The sequence below is a fragment of the Leopardus geoffroyi genome, chromosome C3, assembly GCF_018350155.1.
Source record: "Leopardus geoffroyi isolate Oge1 chromosome C3, O.geoffroyi_Oge1_pat1.0, whole genome shotgun sequence".
Lineage (NCBI taxonomy): Eukaryota > Metazoa > Chordata > Mammalia > Carnivora > Felidae > Leopardus > Leopardus geoffroyi.
Genome location: NC_059338.1, coordinates 110,238,918 through 110,259,443, shown reverse-complemented (window position 1 = coordinate 110,259,443; position 20,526 = coordinate 110,238,918). Strand labels below are relative to the sequence as shown.

At 48.4% G+C, this 20,526-nt stretch overlaps 2 protein-coding genes across 6 annotated transcripts in view; one reads left to right on the top strand and one right to left on the bottom strand.

Annotated features, from left to right (window-relative positions):
- Positions 1-20,526, top strand: part of CPQ (carboxypeptidase Q) — a 549,973-nt gene that overhangs the window by 504,136 nt on the left and 25,311 nt on the right. The window contains exon 8 of one of the 2 annotated variants that reach the window (XM_045454133.1): positions 9,738-9,823. The exons of the other annotated variant lie outside the window; for it this stretch is intronic. Within the exon in view, the coding sequence (XP_045310089.1) occupies positions 9,738-9,808 (71 nt within the window). The 3' untranslated portion in view covers positions 9,809-9,823. Of the gene's footprint in view, positions 1-9,737; positions 9,824-20,526 lie in introns of those variants that run through there. 2 annotated transcript variants of the gene reach the window in all.
- TSPYL5 (TSPY like 5) overlaps positions 6,176-20,526 on the bottom strand; it is a 54,937-nt gene continuing 40,586 nt past the window's right edge. For all 4 annotated transcript variants that reach the window (XM_045454143.1, XM_045454148.1, XM_045454149.1 and 1 more), the window contains one exon: positions 6,176-7,583. The gene's annotated coding sequence lies outside the window, so the exon portion shown is untranslated. The remainder of the gene's footprint in view (positions 7,584-20,526) is intronic.

The window sequence follows — 20,526 nt, the reverse complement described above, 5'->3', positions numbered from 1 at the left end:
TCTCCCTCCAGTTACGCCTCCTTGCAGGTTCCCTGAGGCAAGGACGTCTGGGGAAATTCCTCTGGCCCGTCCCAAGATGCAGACTTGAGTGTGCAGCTCAGCAGACATGACAGACGTAAGTTACCCAGGACAGAGTCCAGTAAACAGGGACTTGATTTAGCCTGTAGCGTGGCCACTCATTCATTCCTTCATTCATGGGCTATTTATCCAGCATCTACTAAGTGCCACGAATGGTGGTGGGTTTTGTGTGGTAGACACAGATTTACAGGACATAGTTCCTGCTTTCATGACTTCAACATCAAATAGAGAACAGTGGCATAAATATCTACCTACACTTAGAGCGTGGAAAAATGCAGGAACATGTGACAATAAATAATAAGAACTGGTACTTACTGAGCACTTACTATGTGCCAGTGGCTGTCTGTACTAAACCATTGTCACGTACTAATGTGTTTAAGATTTACCAAACCCTTTGGGATAGGTCCAGTTAGCATCCCATTTCACAGATGAAGGTACTAAGGCTTAGCAATATTAAGTTACTTGCCCAGGGAAGTTACAGCTGGGCATTTCAGACTAGGTTTCTCGGGATTCGGTTCAGAGCTGCTTGACTCCAGAGCCTCCACCTAAAGGGATGTGGTTTCCATCCCAGTGTGGCCACATGGCAACTGCAGTGGCTGACTCCCAGAGCCTGTGTGAGGATGAAAGGTGTACGGCAGGTAAGGTGTGTGCACCCACTTAGGTCATCGGCCATGACTATGAAGGTCTCAGTGCTCTGTGTAGTGAGGTCTGGGTTAAGCGCCTCTTGGTCTATCAGTGGCTTCAGTGGCAAGTAGTCAGGCAAGGCTTCAGAGAGATGATCTTTAATAGGATTAACTTGCCAGACAATGTGAGGGGGTGGGGGAGAGAGGAGGACGCAGGAAAAGATGTTCTGGGCAGTGGGAACAGTATGAATTAAGGGAGAAGTGGTTATGTATGGCAGGAGGCTGGGGTGGGGAGAATAAAAAGAGCCCTGAGAAGTGGGCAGGGACCGGCCCTGGTGACCACAGGTGCCATGCTATCGAACTGCACTTGACCCTGAAGCGACAGACAGTGCAATGGCAAGGTGACTCTGCAACAATCCAGAAGGCGAACTAGAAAGGGAGCCCTGGGTGGTGGCAGGAAGCCCAGGGAGAAAACTGACAGCACGTCGCACTGACAGTCATTGACTCATTTGTTCGTTCATTCACTCATTCAGTCGGTCAGACAGTCAATCAGCAAATATTCACAGTAGTGTTCAGAGTGGGACCTAAGGTCCCCAGGACCCTTTCAGGGGTACGCAAGTTGTCAGAACTATTTTCCTCATACTACCAAGACCTCATTTATCTCCTTCACATTCGTTCTCCCACGAATAACCTGTGGAGGTTTCAGAGTCTACACTTGGCAGACTGAAGGCCTGAGCAGATATGGGAACCCCTCCACTTTTCATTAAGTCAGATGGGAAGAGATTTGCAAAATGGTAAAACAAGGACATCCTCCTCACTAAAGTTTAGTTTTTGGTTTGGGAAAATACAAGTCATGTTTTCATAATAATAACTTCTCTGTGTTAATATGCAATGGGTTCTTTTTTTTTTTAATTTCTTTTAAATTCATTTTTGAGAGAGACAGAGACAGCGTTAGCAGGGCAGGGTCAGAGAGAGGGAGAGAGAATCCCAAGCAGGCTCTCCACTGTCAATGCAGAGTCCGACGTGGGGCTCGAACTCACAAAGCCATGAGATCACGACCTGAGCCGAAACCAAGAGTCAGATCACGACCTGAGCCGAAACCAAGAGTCAGATGCTTAAACGATGGAGCCACCCAGGTACCCTGGGTTCATTATATTTTTTTAAAGAACTAATACATTTTTTAAAGGCAGTATTAAAAACGTTGTACTTTAATTTTCAAGATGGTAAGTATTGACAAGACATAGCCCATAAAAAGCAATGTTTAAGAGTGTGGAAGAGTCCTGAGAATAAACGGGTTGAGAACCACTGGGCCAGTCTGCACCAGGCGGTGCCCAGGGCGCCAGGAACAGAGCGATGGACAAGACCCTTCCCGTGGGAGGGCAGGCGAGTTGATGGACAGTGGTTTCAGGAAGCCGCACAGAGTGTGGAGCGTGGAAGAGGGTGATGGATGGAGGGGCAGGTGGCCGCTGCATTCGTGCGGGGGCAGCAAACTGCCTCCCCCTGCTCTCCCTGAAGGTCATGTCCCCAGGGCACAGCACCCTCGGAGGGCTCTCGATTCGGGCCATGTGTCCCTCCTGCACCCCTAGGAGTACAACCAGACCTGGAGTGGGGGGCAGGGCTGCAGGCTCCACTTGCCCTCCTCCAGGGCTCCTCCTCTCTCCTTCTCTGGCCTTGATACTTTGTCAGAACCTTCCCGAGGTCAAGGCAGGGTCACTTCCCCAGACACTCATACTGTTCATCTCACGGATGAACCTTCCACACACCTCCTCAAACACCTCTTTCTATCCTCACTCACGGCTTCCCCATCCACTGAGAACAGGGACCCGATCCAGAAAGCAGGGTCACATCTTGCCCTCCGCGCATGTCCCCACCACATGGGGTGCAGACCTCCTGCCCCTCCCTGCGCCCGGCCCAGTGAGCCTTCCTGTGACTGCCCTCCACACTGCCCCTCCTGAGCGTCTCTTCTCGTCCATCAAGGCCACTCCTTCTAGCAGCTGTTCCCTCCCTCCTGCATCGTCCATTTTTAACTCTTCCCTGGAACTTTCCCACTAGCACACAGATAGAATTTCTCCCATAAAAAAACTCCCTTTACCCCACATCCTTGTCTACTGCCCCATTGCTCTACTCTGTCTTTTACAGCAAGGTAGTTCAAAGCTTCCCCATGTCTTCAACTCCCCCCTTCTCATTTATTCCTGAATGCACTCAGTCATAACCGCTGTCCCACCATCCCACAGAAACTGTCTCCAGATGACACGTAAGTCTCTAACTCAGCCCCTATTCAGCCCTCACCTGGCCTGACCCTATAGTATCTATAGTATCTCTATAGTATCTCCCCCCTACCCCCTATCATCATGCTCCCTCTTCCACACTTTCTTTACCTGACTTCCAAAACACCACGCTCCCCGGCTTTCTTTCCCTCACAAGCTACTCCCTTCTTTGCCTTGTTTGCTGCTTCCTCACCGTCTCCCTGAATTCTGTTTGTGTCCCAGGCTTCAGTCACCAGACCTTTTCTCCTCTCTCGACTACAGTCTCTCTCTGGATGATTTCAATCAATCTCCATGTTTTAAATATTGTCCATATGCTGCTGACTTCCAAATTTCTATCTCCTGCCTGGACCTCTCTTCCTTTAACCGCAAATTCATAAATCCATGCTGTTCAGTGGCCATGTCAAACCTCACAGATCCAGAGCTGGACTCAGACTTTCTCCCCCAAAGGCCTATTCCTTCCAGAGTCTTTCTCTCATCTCCAAAAATGGCAACTCCATCCTTCCAGCGCTCAGACCAAAAGCCTTGGGTTAGCCTTGAATCCTGTCCTGGCAGGCTGAGCTATTTGGTGCAGGCACAGAGGAGGAGGAGAGTGAGAAGTGACCAAGGCCGAGGTTTCACCAGGCAGTACCACAGAGGGAGAGGGAGGAAGGGAAACGGGCTGTCCCCACAGACTCCAAGCTGGATAGGAAAGCTTCTGAGAACACCAAGATGTTGGTGTCACTGAAAAATTGGCCAGGTCCGTGAGTTGAGTCCTCATGGAGTCAAGGGTTGTTGGGGTTACCAGAGTAAACGAAGCAGTGGTCCGAATGAGATACGTGAAATGATTTCGGCTACTGTGCAGTGGTTTTTATGGTGCCCTCCACGGCAGCGTGGCCACAGAGCATCTGTTAAGGTGGGACGGAGGGAGCATTGCTGCAGTGAAGCTGTCAGCATTCTGAGTGGCCAAGGATCGCCACCCTGGATGATGGCGATGAAAACAGCCACACTTCTCTGTGCATCCTCTATTGCCCTGTTTTTGCTCACGTATCTGTGTCCCACACTAGCAAGCACACCCAGCAAGCATGGGAACTGCGTCCTGTCTAACAACGACCACCGAACGTGGCACGGCAGAGGCGTTACAGAAATGCACTCGGCTCTTTCAAAATCAAAGGGCCAGAGAGGAGATGGCTGGAGGAAGCCTTCACCTTAAGACGGAATTGATGGTTAACATCCGCTGAAACCAAGCTGAGCTTGAGGCCCATGGACTGCATCTCCTGTGGCATGGGCTGCACTCTCTCAGCTCGGCACGGTCGTGGTCTCAATCCACCACCGCTTGTTTAGCCATTTAAGGACCTGGCCCCCTGAGCTCCCACAAGCTGCACCCTGGACAAGCGAGCTACTCTCTCCCTTGGGACCCTAGATTCAATCCCATCGTACCCACATTGTCATCGAGCAACTGTGTGTCAGACTCGGAAGTGCCGGGCGCACAACAGCTCACCTTCCCCCTTTATTTGGCAAAGCCCGGGAAACAGGCTCTCGCAGAACGGCAGTGCTTCTCTTCCAAGAGTAACTGCTTGGGAATAACGGCTTCTTCTGGGATCGAGAGAACGTCCCTCTAAAACTCTACGTAAGCAGAGGACTTTGCTGAATTTCAGCGAATAGGGCCAGCACTGCCTTTTCAGTTAGGATTTTGCCCGACGAAGCTGGGTTCCCGCTGGTTCTTTTTTATTGTCGCAGCAGAACTGGCTCACGTGGAACACGTTCTTCCGTGTAACGTTCATCTCTTGAAAAGATCAAATCTAATGCCCACCTGCTTGTCATAGGAACACAGACAGCAAATGGAGAGCTGTGCATTCTGTTGTTGCTGGTCACCATCGAGTCCAGGCTGCCCAGGGCCCCCTGGGAACCAGAGACAACCCCTGTCCATACCCTGCAACCCCAGTCAAACTTGCACTAAAGGTGTCAGACCATTTTTGCCACCTTCTCTCACAAACCCAAGTGTATTGCAACCCACATCTCAAAGAAAATGCTCCAAAGCCTGGGTTTATCACCACCTTTATTCAGCATCTTAACGATTTTAGCTACACCTATCCTCCAAGCCTCCGCTTAACCCCTACAGTTTGAAATAGGAAGGCTATTCACTTTATCAACTTCACTCATTCATGATTCGTTCGCTCATTCGTCACTGGTGCGCCTGGCACAGTCCCCAGAGTCAAGCAGGCAGACACGCAGAGCAACGATCACAACGCTGACAGTTGCCAAAACAGAGGCAACACGAGGTTGAGCAGAGCCTCCTTTTGATGCCAGCGTTTTTGTACACATCTTCCTCTCCGTTTGAAATAATAAGAGCTAAGATCTGCAGAGCCCTCGGTAATATGTCCAGAACCATGCACAATTTAATTTTCCTCAGAACTGAAGACAAGATCTACTTAACATCTTTTTGCCTCGGTTTCCCCATCAAAAAGACCGTCAAAGAGGCTTAACTCGCCAGGCGTAAACATGACACAGTTTTGTTTCTTTAGTGACTGTGAGCAACCACGCTCTGTCACTTTTAGCCATTACATTATTTGTTTCCTGTGGTTGGACTTGATGCTCTTTTACGAGTGCCAGTTCCTATTTGTTTCGAAGCTCCTCTCCTGCCAGCCCCCCAGTGCTGACTGACTGGATCTATAGGTACTGCGGTTTGGGGCCAGGGCAGGGGTGGGTCAGGACAGCTTCCACGCCTCCCTCCCTCTGACACTCACCTTCCAGCATCGGGAGGAGGGAGGGGCAAGTCACCTCCTTCTCCGAATGCCCGTGGTGAAGTCGTTGTGCTATGTCAAGAGTTGTCACCCCAATCCAGCCACATTCTAAACTTGGCAATGGTGGGACACCTGCCACACTAACGCCACTGCCGAGCCTTTCATCCCTCATAACACCTGAGGTACCAACTAGTCACTTTCATGATTCTTCTAACAGAACCCTCACTGCGTCCTTCTTTGTCCCGTTCTGGGGCAGCCTCCATCAATCCACGGCCCCCATCCCATTTATCCTCTGCAGGCCCAACTGTTGACCATTGTCTTCTCCACCTGACTGTGTCTTTTGCCATCCCAATGCTCTGATGAGTTGGACAGGAACCCAAGCTGGACTGGACAGGGACCGAATCATGAAGGGCTGGCATGTTCCACAATGGAGTAGTGTTTATGCTTTAGGCAAGGTGAAGCCGCAAAGAATTTTGGACAAGGACACGGCATGATTAGATTTGTATTTTATTGCCATTGTTCTCAGAGCACAGAACAGAATAGGTAGAAGAGTGTAAGACCTGTTAACAGGAGACCAGTCAGGAGCTGAATGTCATGTTTCCAGTTTTCACGTCGTTTGTGAACACAGCCAATTATGATCCATCTTTTTTGGCTTATGACACGGTCTACAAGGTGATTCAGCAAGCCTTGGGCAGGTTGATTGTGTCGACCTACGGTAAGGCTGTAGCGGGTTGAATCGCGTCACCTAAAGAGATACGTTGAGGTTCTAACTGGCAGAACTGCGAATGGGACCTTTGGTCTTTGGAAATAGGGTCTTTGCAGATGTAATCTAGGTAAGGTCATCAGGATTAGGGTTGGCCATAAATTCGATGAGTGCAGTCCTTCTAAGGACAGGGAGATTTGAAGACCCATGGATACACACACAGAGAACAAAGCCACTTGAAGAGGTTGGGGTGATGCAGCTATAAGCCAAGGAACTCCAAGGACTGCCTGCAACCACCAGGTGCCAGGAAACGCGAGAAAGGATTCTACCCACAGGCTCAGAGGCAGCATGGCCTGTGGCCCCTTGATTTCCGGAACCATGAGACAATAAACTTCTGTTGTCTTAAGTCACCAAGTTTGTGGTAATTTGTTAATGGCAATCCTAGGAAATGAATACAAGGGCCAAATAATTACAGAACATTAAAGCCGACTGTACCTATCAGATGAGGAGGCTGGGACGCAGACTCGTGACTTGGCTTCCCAAAGTCCGCAGAGAGCCCATGATAAGCTCCACAGGTAAGGATAGCACAGAGCACAAACAGCCACGGTTCCCCCTGGCTATGGCTCCTGACACTTCTGGAGCCCGCTTTTGACTTCGGATCCTCTGCTCACGCCCACACATGCAGTTTGGGCTATTTAAAAATACCATAGACTAGGTGGCTTAAACAACAGAAATTTCTTTTATCCAAACTCTGGAGGCTGCAAAGGCCAAGATCAAGGTTCCAGCAGAGCTCAGTTTGTTGGTGGGATCTTTCTTCCTGATTTGCCGGTGCCTGCCTTGTCCCTGTGTCCTCATCTGGCCTTTCCTCGGCCTGTGCAGAGAGAGCAATCCCTCTTTTCCTTCTTTTGTGAGGCAACGGTTCTTATCCAAATAGGGCCCGGCCTTCATTTCGTCTCGGTTACCTGCTTATAGGTTCTATCTCCAAAAGCAGTCACATTGGGGCCAGGGCTTCAACATATGAGTTTGGGGTGTCTTTGTCAGTTGGGGCTGCTATAATGAAGTGCCCAGACTGGGCAGCTTATAAACAACAGACGTTTGTCTTCTCACGGCTCCTGAGGCTGGGAGTACAAGACCACGATGTCATCCGAGGGGGGAGTTCTGGGAGGGCCCTCTTGCGGGTTGTGTCCCCACCCTGCAGAGAGTGGAAAGAAGCCAGGGACTCTTACAAGGGCACTAATCTCATTCACTAGGGCTCCATCCTCACGACCCCATCTAATTCGACTCACCTCCCAAAGGCCCCGCCTCCTAATACCGTCACATTGGCAGGTGGGGTTTCAACGTATGAATTTGAGGGGGAAGGACACAAACATTCAGTCCAGAACAGGGGACACAATTCCATGCATAGCAATACTGAAGGCAAGGTGATGTCATTCTTCACGTGTCCCCTTCCGACCAGACTACCAGCTCCTTGAGGAAAGAAACCATGTATTTTTACAAATTTATCTGATACTCAAACAATGTCTGATCCACGGTTAGTGCTCAAAGGGAATTCACCAACCTTACTGACTGTGTCATTCCTTTACAAGCTGTCTGCATGTCCCAAACATATGGAGAGGCTGGAGAGGCCCTGGGGTCAGTGCGCATGGGAAGTTCCCTGTACAAAAGCGTATGTGCAGACAGGTCATGCAAAGTTGCCAGCAATTGATGAGTAGTCCACGAAAAGAAAATATTTCATGTTCAAAGAAGTTTGGGGAGGGCTACGTTATACAAAGTTAAACCTTTTCCTTTACGTCAGGACCTTGAGGGGTCCTACCATGTGACCCCCGAAAGACGAGCGTTAGCAGGAATCTCTCTGCCTTCCAGCCCACCCGACACCTGACTTGTCCCAAGCATCCCTCCTTTTCTGCTAAAGAATATTTTGTGTTCCTAGTGGATTTCTGTTTTGTTTTTAAGCAAGGTATGAGCCAAAGGCATCATCTTGCGAGCTGTAAGTCTGTGCCAGCTCGGCCTGGAGATGCTGACATAGCCCTAAATGTCACCGCATGTATATTAAAATCCTGGCTTCTCCCTGCTCTGCAGCGCCTCTGGAATCTCTTGCCAGAGCCCTTTACAGGAGAAAACAGGCACAGGAAAGAGATTACCGTGGGGTTGCAAGGCAGTCACCTAGGAGACCAACCGTGCCTCTAGATTCTGAGCTCAGCCCCAAATAAATGAGGCTCATACGTGTCCTAGCTAAGCAGTGGGGCTGCTCATTTAGCATGGTGGGCTGTTGAGAACTGAGACGCTTAGAACTCACCCCTCTGCCCCCACCGCCTTGGAAAAGAGGAAATGGGAGCCCAGGGGGATGACGTGGCTTCCCCAACATCACAGAGCTCATGCTTTTCTCATTAAAATGTAAGTCTCAGCTGGGGTTAAAATTGTAACTCAACCTCCAATAGTTATAAGGTGCTGTGTTTTTTCTAATTGCTTCAGAAATGAATCTATGCAGCCCTGGAGTCCTAGCCTAGGGAGGGGAGAGGAGAGGGCACGCAGGAAGCCATCATTTGCCATGAGGATAACAGGGGATCCATAGGGAGGGGCAAAGCAGGCGTTCTGTCTCTCTTCAGGTTCTCGGCCACACTCGCTCAGGCCTTCCGCTTGCTCCTGGAGATTTGTCTCAATAGCAGGGATTGGCAACCGCCAGGGACTAGGGAGAGACTCTTCCCAGGTTCCCTGGAGGCCTCTGACCCCAGTTTTCTAAGCTCCTGCAGGAAGGAGTGTTCACAGTCAGCAGCCACCCAGAAGGAGGAGCGTGTGGACACCTCTCGCCGCCCTCTGCCCCCTCAGAGAGCCTCTCCCTTCCCAGAATTGAACCTGCAACAATAGGCCAACCCAAGCTTCCTGTCTGAGGCCCCTCAGGTCTGCCCTGTTTGGGGATATTTGCATTAAACAGGGGACTCTTCCCGGGGGGATACAAAGAGGAGAAATATATCCTTTGCCTGGAATGGTTCACAGACCCTTGGAAGAGATTGAAAAAGTACAGTGAACCCTGTTTTCCTCCACCCCTCGCTCAGCACCCTGATTTACTCCTGGCTTTGGTTTAGCAAGATGGTAAATCCATGCACCTGCACCCCAGAATAGAGAAACTAGAAGCTCCTTTCCCCCAGCACCTCCCCCAGTGGTCCAGTGTCACAGGGGCCAGGCAGGACTAAGCTCATAAATAGACGCTTTCCCCCATTGCTGAGTCTCGCCTCCTGTCTGTTTCCTGAACTATTGAAACAGCGCTGTTGATTCTACGTGTGCCTGATCAACCTCCCGATAAAATTCCTCTCCCCAACGAATCAGAGTCACTTTCTGTCACCTGCAGTCACAGAACCCTACAGGATACAGAGTTGTGCACAGATTATCAGCAGCGGGTGTGGTACATGCTCAAGGTAGGACCAAATGCCACTGGGAGGGGGGAAATGTGTACTGGGGGAGGTGGGGACAGCAGGGGTGGAGATCTGGGGAGCCTGCAATTGTTTCCAATGCTGCTTCTATATGACAAGCCCAGCCAGCTCTCTCCCCTGACCTTCCTCCCCAGAACTGAGATACAACAATGACATGAGCCTCATTAGACGCAGCCACACAAAAGCTGCTGCCACCTTTTCCTTCCACCTCTGAGTGGGTGCCCTCAGAAAAAGGGGTAGGGTGGCGTTTACAGAAAAGCCACGCCAAGGAGGGTGTGTTTGATAGGTTTTGGCATCCTTGCAAACCCAAACTTTCCACTGAACATGCCTTGGGATCATGGCAGCTTTGGGTTCTAGTCCCTGCCACCCCTACCCCCACCCCAACTTGCTGAAAAACTCCCCTTTTCAGGTGTTCCATTTTCCATTTCCCACAGGGCCCTATTTGCCCACATCTAAGTGTTTTTTCAATGTTTTTATTTATTTTTGAGACAGAGAGAGAGAGACGGCACAAGTGGGGGTGGGGCAGAGAGAGAGGGAGACACAGAATCCGAAGCAGGCTCCAGGCTCTGAGCTGTCAGCACAGAGCCCGATGCGGGGCTTGAACTCATGAAACGTGAGATCATGACCTGAGCCGAGGTCAGATACTTAACTGACTGAGCCATCCAGACGCGCCCCGCTTCTGCTTTTTTTTCTTTTAAGTTTTATGCCTTCATGGGACTATGCTTATAATGTTCTGGATTAGTAATTTCCATTGAGATTCCAGCAAAATAACAAATCCAAGTGAATTAATTCTGACAAAACTCTAGCCAGAAAAAAGTGAAGAGGGCCAACTGCATGCTATAATCCTCAATCCCCAAACTCATGACTTATCTGGTGTGCCCCAGGGTCAGGGACAAGGGCAGGATAAACATGATTTCCTCCTCATGCCTGCTCCTTAATGAGGGCATTGGAAATTCAGTCTGGGAACGATCTGTTCAAGGTTTGAGCCGTTGGCTCCTAGACAAGGAGGGATCTTGGGGAAAACACTATACTGTAATTGTAACAAGAATCCCTGTTCAATAGGAGGTTTGCAGAACATTAAACACTATCCACAGACAGCTTCAGATGGAGTCCCCAGTGGAAGAGAACTGTGGGGTTTTTGAATCTGAGTTTCCTCCCTGCTATACTTGAAACCTCTCCTTCCACTTGGGATGTTGTGCTTAAGGTTTGGCAATGAGGTGGCATTTCCTTAAAAGGGAAAGAAAACACATATTTTTGTGGCTATGGCTCAGGTAGCTCCTGTTCCCAGAGGAAACAAAAGTCTTTGAAACGAATGCTTGCCTCATTCGTTCTAAATAATGTTGATTTGTTTATGTCTTAACCTCTGGTGATTAATGAGCAAAAAGACATCTTCTGAGACTTGGAGCACACTGGATCGTTTTCAGTAGGCCACACTCGGGTAAATAAAGATGAGAAGAGAGAGCCACTGTGACGCCGATGAAATATAGTGCTCTTAACCCAATTCGTCTGAAATTTGGGTGACCTTGGCTGTTCCTAGGGAAAACGTCAGTCTTTCCTGGGTATTTTTCTTTCTTTTTCTGCTTGGTAATCATGACTCGGAAATTTCAGATTACGTCTTAGGGTTTAAAAAAAGTAAGTAATTATATAATTTAGCTTGGGCATTGCATAATATGATAGAATGGGGATTAGTCAGGTTCCTTGATTTGACTGGAGAACGAGTGCCAGGAGTCACTGGCTGTTGGATCTTGGGAAAGCCGCTTTTTCCCTTCTAAACCTCAATTACCTCAAGTATGGAGTGCGGTGATCATACCCACCTCACCTCCTAGGATCAAATTAAAAATGCTTTGAAAATTGCAAAGGCTGTCACAATTGTAAGCATGAGAAGGAAAAGGAGGTCAAGGTGTATCGTGCAAACTGAATCTGGCAGGGCCGTCTACACCTGGGTGCTATCTGCACCTCCGGTCTTGCTGTCCCCACCGCGATTTATCCCCCAGTGGAGACCAAATTGACATAGATCATACCATTCCCAGCTTCAAAACATTCCCCCACTGCAGCCAGAATAATGTTCAGACTCCTCTCCGAGGCCTATGAGGCCTCGCCTGACCTGGCTCCTCTTTCCTCTCTAGGCTCAGGGCCCACCACACTGCTCTCTCACTCTCTGCTTTAGTCACACTACTTTTCCTTCAATCCTTTGGCCATGCATAGCTCCTTTCAGTCTCAGGGCCTTTGCACATGCCAGTCCTCCTTTCTTCACCTGGAAAATCCTTTTCATCCTTTTCAGTTTACATGTTACCGCCTCCCTCTCAGGCCCACTGCCATACTGACCAGACGGTTTGCACAATACCCCACCTCAAGGGACGCCATTCACAAAGACCACAGTTGCACAACCGCGCTGTGACCCTGTCCTCAGCTTTCACCACTACTCCCATTACTCCCTTGACTCACACAGTACTTCCTTCGCAGCACCGTGCACGTTTATGATCCTTTATTTGTTAAATGTCCATCTTCTCCACTAGACGGTCAGGATAGGGACTGCGACTCTCCTGTTCACCTGAGAATCTGCAGCACCTACAAAAGTGCCGGCACATAGAAGGTACTCAGTAAATGTGCATGGACTGAGTTGCTATGAGGCACAGATGAGTACACGTCATGCTGTCTCAATCCAGCGTCACTGAATAAACCTAGGCATTGAGGTTTGACAGGTATCTCCGCGGCCACCCGATGCTCACCTCCATCCCTGGGACCTGCGTTGACCTGGAAGCTAAGAAGTCCAAATATGATACAGGCCAGAGGAAGAAGGACAACGGAGCTGCTGGGAACTGAGCTCTGCCTTCTGCTGCTAAGAGACAGACACATCCCTGCCCACTAGAAGTATTTAGCTGTTCTCTCCAGAAATGGATTATCCCCAGGCAAGGTATGTGAGAGCAGAGTCGGAAGTCCTAAAGATCTGAATTTTAATCCTGTCTGATCACGGGTTGACTGGTAATTACCGACAAGGGATTGCAAAGTGTGCTATCCTTCTTCATCCTTGCTAGGATACTTTTAAATTAAACGAAGCACTTTATAAGCTCTACAGGACGGCTCCAACAACATGACGGAGCATTATTTTTACAGTCGAGCATAAACCTCCTGAGAATGGAACCGCTTCTGTGCTTCCCCCTCACTGGCTCTTACGCTGCAGCTACTTTAGTCCTAACTTGTTGGTTAACCAATCACAAAAGACTCAGAAACAGGAGATAATGTCCACTCTGTGTTTTGCATAGGGTTAAAATAAATAACCCTAGCAAACTCAGCGCTGTTGTTTGGTGAACCATTATTCATTCATTGCTACTTTGAGCAAACATTTACCAAATGCCTTCTGTGCACCAGGACTGTACCGTGTGACGGGAAAGACGTGTCTCCTGTCTTTGAAGACCTCACCAGCTTGTGCAAGGGGTAGGGGGACGGGAGGACCCAGCATGCAAGCGGAGGGGAAGTCTGTTCTAATGAAAGCATAAACGGCATTTCTTGGCAGCATGGCGTGGAGGCTGGTGAACTCTGCCTGGCTGAAGAGAAGATTCTCAGAGAGGCCTTCTCGTCAGGCCACTGTGGGTCAGACAGGGTGGAGGAAAGGGGCTGCGGACTGTGAGCTTGAGCTGAAAAGCACAGTCCTGCTGTTGCCATCACCACAGGTTAGAGTTGGGGGCTGACTTTTCGTTGACCTCCCGATGTTCTGTGTAGCTTTGGAGAGGCTGGACGTGTCAGGAAAATATTTTAATAAGATCTCTGGAGAAAAGATGAGAGCTAAAGAAATCAACAAGATGGCTAAATGTTCCACATTAGAAAGGCACAGAAACTGGGGGCAAAGGAAAAAGACAGGAGGGACGACGAGACCAGAAGAGGTGAGGACCAACCAATATGGCGGTGGCCAAAAACCTTCAGAAGCGGGATTGTATGACGCTGTGTCGTGAGTCATTTCTGAAGCGCCAATGTAATTCCTTTCATTTCACAAACCTCCAGTGAAGTCCCCTACACTCAGAACTGCCTCCATGAGAGGTTTGTTTGGCAAGAGAAATGGCTGAGTTGCACATTTGGGTTGAACACATTTGTGTTGAGACAGTGTTCAAGCTGACTAATTTGGTGGCAGCAAGAGGTCACAGTCTGAGGTGACCACAAGGCTGTAAGTTGGCTTGAGAAAGTAGTCAGTCCAGATCTGTAGGGTGAGGGTTGGAACAATCTCATCTAGCCCTTAAGACTCCAGCTAACACTCAAGCTTTACGCTTTTATGATCTCCTTTGATTGTGTAATAAATAGATATAATCATCCTCATCTTCCACAGGAAAAAGCCCAAGAGGGTACGCTATTTCCCTAAGTCCCAAACCTCATATTAAGAAACAAATCCAGAATTTGAACCCAAGCCGTTAGCTGCAACTTTGTTCAACCGTTTGTTTTGAAATTATTGTGGATACACAGGAAGTTGCAAAGATAGTACAGAAGAGCCCTTCACCCAGTTTCCCCAAATTGAGACGCAATTTGACGTTCTCCCCACCACTCAACTGAAACTAGGGATAAAGAACTGAACTGCAGAGACAAGAGTTGAGTGGGGCACCTGGGTGGCTCAGTCGGTTAAGCGCCCGACTTCTGCTCAGGCTCCTGGGTTCCAGCCCCACGTCAGGCTCTGTGCTAACCGCATGGAGCCGGCTTGGGATTCTCTCTCTCCCTCTCTTTCTGCCCCTCCCCTGCTCACTTTCTCTCTCTCTCTCTCAAAAATAAGTAAACATTAAAAAAAATAATAAAGCAAGCCTTTCAGGCTTACAGATCATCAGGCACGATGCCTCTTACTGGGAACCAGAAAGCCAGCATAAAGAATTCGGCCTAAGGAAGCCCAAGCCCTGGGGCAGTGGTTGGAAACCCTGGCCACACATTCCAATCACCTGGTGCCCTTGTAAAAAATACCAGGATGAGCACTGGGTGTTGTATGTAAACGATGAATCATGGGAATCTCCTCCGGAAGCCCAGAGCACACTGCACGTTAGCTAACTTGACAATAAGTTATATTTTAAGAAATCAAAAAATAAATACAAACAATTAAAGATATTTTAAAAATTAAAAAAATATTTAAAAATAAAAATAAAATAAAAAATACCAGGCCTCCTTCAGCTTCAAGGTTTCTAATGTAATCAAAAAGACCCGGGACTTAGAGCCTCAGTCCGTCTCCAAGCCCCTAAAACACAGCCAGGTTTGTCATATGCAACCAGGGTCCACAAGGGCTGCAAAACTAGGTCGTAGGTATCAAGCGCCGTAGCGAGCCCACCCTGTCCCCAGACCCGCGTGTCCGGCTCCGCTCCCTCGCGGATCCCATCACCGAGGCCTGAAATACCTGTAAGAAGAGCCCGTGAATGGAGAGGTTCCCGGGGTCACCTGGCAGGGGAAATTTCTCTGTTGTGTGCACTGCAAAACCTTGTGGTCCTGCCGCCCAGAACTGTGCTTCCCTTTCCGAAATGGTAAATCAACTCTGGGCACATCAAAGGAGATTAGCATTCCTCTGGCACTGGCTTTGTTTTCTGATACATCTAAAGGAAGCAGGTCCGGGCTCTCCAGAACGCTTTCCCAGAAAGCTCAGTCGCCTGCTGTGTGAGGTCACCCACCGGCCAGGCAATTTGCATCCATCACACCTTGTAGGGAGGTGGGGGAGGAATTGGCAGGCTTTGTTTTCCAGCACTGGAGAAACAGATTTCTTCTTAAGCTTCACACAATAAATTGTATTAAATCCTTTCAGCAGGGTTTCCATGGCTATGTGAAAGCAAAATCATACAGTAATTGTTTTAAATAATACGGCAAGGCGGGCCGGAGAGTACGTCTTAATTTTTCTCATCTGTGCAGTGTTTCTGTTTTGTATGGAGATGTTCCCGAGGCAGGGACAGGTTTCTGCATTCACTGGGAGTTGCTTGGTGAGTGTGGTGCAAGGTCAAATACAGACTGAAATAAACAGACCTACCAAATCCCTCAGCCCTTGGCTTTGGTCATGTGAGCCCTGGGGCTGTTTTGCTTATTTTAAGTGGGAATTTGGATGGCATTTATCTCTTTGCTGCTTGGTCACCCAAACCCAAACTCCCACTGAGTAAAGCCTGGCTTGTGCTTCCCATGCCTTGATGGGGAGAGAGTTGGGGGTATAGCCCAGATAAAAGGGACTCCTGACGGGATCCTCCAGTCCTGCATCACTTTGTCCCATGGAAGCTGGGATGCTCTGCAGTAGGAGGGATACTGCTTTCCAGTAGTCTTAGCTCAGGTAGCAAAACAAGATGTCATGGATAAGAGTCAAAGTCCAAAATTGATCGTCCTAGGTCCAAGCCCCATCAAGCAAGCTGTCGCAAGATTCCTCAAGGCTGAGATTCCATTTATTCGTCTGTAGAATGAGGGCGATGATATTTACACCAGAGGTTCTGAGTTCCAATGCCTGTAAACTGCTTGTCCTGACAAAGCATTAGGGCTCAATAAATGGTATTAGCCTCTTTTATTACCACTATCATCTTTATTCTTTAGCTGCAGAAGAATCCCCCTCATCATAAGGTGAACCTGAGGGCTGTTGTCTGCCTGGATAATACCCAGGGTGAATTCTCCAAACACTACTGAGCCTCTTCCAGATGCCAGAGAGCTGGCTAGGTGCTGGAAAATGGGGAAACAGGGTCTGGTTCCTGCCCTCCAGGAGCTCTCACCAACTGGTGCTGATGAAACTTACACCCAGATTGTACTTGGCCGTGGCTGATGGCCCACACTGTGTTATTACTCCAGGGAAAAGTCAGTTCCTGACTCAGGCTAGACAACCAGTTGGGTAAGGAAGGAGAGAGTTCTATACCATCACTGACAAAAATGTCATCTTAAGTCCTTCCAAACAGGGATGAAATTAAGTCCCTCAGCCAAGCCCCAAAGGGTGTCCAGGGTAGACTTCAGCCCAGGTCTTAGCCTTTGACCACAGCTGAAGTTGATGACAACCTCAATGGGTGGGAACTGGGGGAGGTGGAAGAAGGAAAAGACGGGGGTGGGGGCAGCATAGCTTCACCAAGTATGTATGAAATCACTTTGCAGACAAGCCAACATTGGAAGGAAAAGGACATTGGCTCTGATCACAGTCTGCCATTTTGAACTCTGGAAATTTATTTTAGCTTCTTATTTTTTAATGTTTTAGAGCATGGACTATATATATATATATATATATATATATATATATATATATAATAAAATGCATGAAGAAAAAGATTCGGCCACACAGAAGTCATCTTTGGAGCCAAAACCAAGGCATAGTTGAGATGTTTTACTTTACATCCATGCCCATGAGAGATGCTCCCTCTCTGTAGGTCCCACGGGAGGCTTGGAATAGACCCACCAGATTCCAGGAGCTGAGCTTAGAGCCAGTCGATGGCCTCCAGGAGGTCAGTGGGGGGCTTGTCCTCCAGTTCTCTGGTCTGTTTGTGGCCTCTGCCTGCAGCTCACATTTTGTCAGTCCTGAGCCTGTCCTTTTTTCCAGAACACAGCTCACACAGCTCACGCATGAACTTTGTCATGAGGTGGAGCAGATTTGATGCCAGGGTTGGGGCCCTTCCTCTGCACTCCCACATCACCTCTACTGTGGGATGCACAGTAGAGGTGGGATGCATCCTCAGGTTATACTTCCTGTTTCTGGTCTGTCTCCTCCACTAGATTATAAGCCCCCAGGGAAGAGACTCTCTGTTAAGCATCATGGGTCTCCAGAGCATAGCAAAGAGTCTAGGACACAGGATTATGCAATAAATAGTTGTTGAATGAGCGAATGCCAATATGAATAGATGAATAATAAAACTCTGCTGAACACATCCATATGATGATGCTTTGAACATCAGTGTGAGGTTCCTTTAGATCTTTCTGTCTCAGAGACAGGCCGCTTTCTGCCTTGGGCTGAGAGTCCGGTGTATGAAACAATACCCCCAAATTTCTTCTAAATTCATCTGTCCAGTTGAGTGGGTCTATGAGCCATAGTCTTAAAACTTTCTAAAGTATAACAAGTATCTTATGGCCATACCTTTGAGATGATCAATACCTTCACACCGTGTCTTACTTTTCTCAACTAGAGAGGCTGGGGATGAGAAACAGCTTGACTCCTAAACTCAGCAAGTCTGCTTCTGTGCCTTTCAACTAGGGCTCATCTCTCTATACCCATACCTTATCATACCAGCCTGAAAGAAACCAGGAGGCATTTTGAACATTCTTCTTGGATGTCTCCCTAGCCAAATTTGCTATTTCATAGGTGTATTCCTGTTTTTCACATTACCACAAGCAACAGTGTACCAAATTAGCCATCATAACAAAACAAGGGATGCCTTCTTCCAGCCTCCAGTAACAACTTCCTGCTTGATCCCAAAGCCAGTGTCCCATGATTTCAGTTTTTAGCATGGCATTACCTCTTCCAGGGACCAAATTCTGCTCTAATTATCTATGGCTGCGTAGAAAGTCACCCAAAACTTAGTGGCTTCAAACCACAATTTATTAATTCCCATGGCTCTATGGGTTGACTGAGCTCAGCTGGGTGGTTCTCAGTCGGGGTTTCTCATACAATTGCAGCCAGATGTCAGCTGGGATGTAATTTTCTGATGACTTGACTGTGTGGATGTTCAAGATGGCTCACCCAACAGCTGGCAGCTGATCTGTCTGTGGCCTGCAAGCTTGATTCGAGCACCTATATATAGTCTGGGTTTCTGGCAGCACGGAACCTGCTTCCAAGAGGGAACATCCTGAGAGCGAGCGTTCCAAGACCCCTAGGCAGAAACTACAACACTTCTTATGACCTAACCTCGGAAATCTCAAAGCATCAGGGCACCTGGGTTGCTTGGTCTGTTAAGCCTCTGACTCTTGATCTTAGCTCGAGGTCTTGATCTCAGGGTTGTGAGTGCAAGCCCTGCATTGGGCTCCACACTGGGCATTAAGCCTACTCAAAAAAAAAAAAAAATCTCAGAACATCACTTTCATTGGATTTTATCAGTTAAGCAAGACACTATGGCCAGCTCAGATTCAAAGAGAGAGAAATTGGATCTCATCTCTCAATGGAAAGAGAGTCAAAGGATTTGTGGCCATATTTAATTTGCCACAAAGTTTCTAATCACTGAGATCTGTGTCCTCTCATTACAAGTACCAGTCTATGGAAATGATGGGTCATCTCGGCATACCCGTAACTCATAACTTCTGAGTTATCCCTGAGATGACTCCCAAGGCCGTCTGGTGGCCCCTTATCTTACAAAATAGATGGACCCAATTTGCCATTCTTCTGAGCTTGATATCTGCAAAACATCTGTTAACTCTGACATATCCATGCCAATATTGAAACAATGGCTCTGTCAGTCATCTATGAGGAACCCAGATCAGGAATATTGTTTCGCCAGGAATAATAATTGGGGTGAGCTGCTGAAGCAAAGAGGAAAATACACAGATCAAACATGTTGATAACACACATTTAATCGCCACTCCCAAATAGCACACCGAGGTATAGTCCGTGTCCAATTGTGCACCTTGTGGACCATCGGTTTTGATTGTTCAATAGCCATCGGCCCTGTCTCGCTCTCTTCATCCTTCAGAATGCCTATGTCATGGGGGCGCCTGGGTGGCGCAGTCGGTTAGGCGTCCGACTTCAGCCAGGTCACGATCTCGCGGTCCGTGAGTTCGAGCCCCGCGTCGGGCTCTGGGCTGATGGCTCAGAGCCTGGAGCCTGTTTCCGATTCTGTGTCTCCCTCTCTCTCTGCCCCTCCCCCGTTCATGCTCTGTCTCTCTCTGTCCCAAAAATGAATAAACGTTGAAAAAAAAAATTAAAAAAAAAAAAAAGAATGCCTATGTCATGTGGGTGAAAGTGAGCAATCATTTCCCATTTCTGCTTGCTCTGCCCCTGTGTACAAGCTCAACAGGAGGGAAGAGACTGTCGAGGAAGGTAAGGGGGTAAAATGCAGCAAGGGTCTCTGCAATTCTGCAAGTGTATTGGGGGACAAAAGAATATATCCTATGTTGTCACGCAGCCATTTAGCAGTATTGTTTCACACTGTCGAGGGGCAGTACATCTTGGTGAGAGAGGACACAAGCCCTGCAGTCCAATGGCCTGGATTTAGTCCCTGCTCCCCTCGTATCCTCAGCTCTCAATAATTATCTTTCTTCTCCTTGTAGTAGTATGCAACTGCTTGACCACTCCCTCCTTCTGGGAAAACCCAAAGAATAAATGAGGAGTCAACAGAGCCATCCTGAGACAGGCAATCAGGGGAGGTACATCTGAGGAGGTGGCATTTAAGCCGAGCCTTGAATGACAGGAAGAACCAGCAGATTTGTAATCATCATGGCAGGTGCCTTCGTCTCCAGCGGCTACTGTAACAAATGACCGTAAATGTGGGGGCTTGAGGCAACAGAAATGTATTCTCCCACAGTTCCGAAAGCCAAAAGTCCAAACCCAAGGTGGTAGGGCCGTACTTTATCTAAGGGAAAATCCATCCACTGCCTCTTCCAGCTTCTGGTAGCTCCGGTGCTCCTTGGCTTGTGTGTACATCACTTCCGTCTTTACCTCTGTGGTCACATTGCCTCCTCCCGTTCTCTGTGTGTCTGTCCTGTAAGAATACAAGTGATTGCATTTGGGGCCCACCTGGGTAGTGCAGGAGATGTTTCTCCTGTCAAGATTCTTAACCACATATTTTACCATATAGAGTAATAGTCACAGGTTCCCGG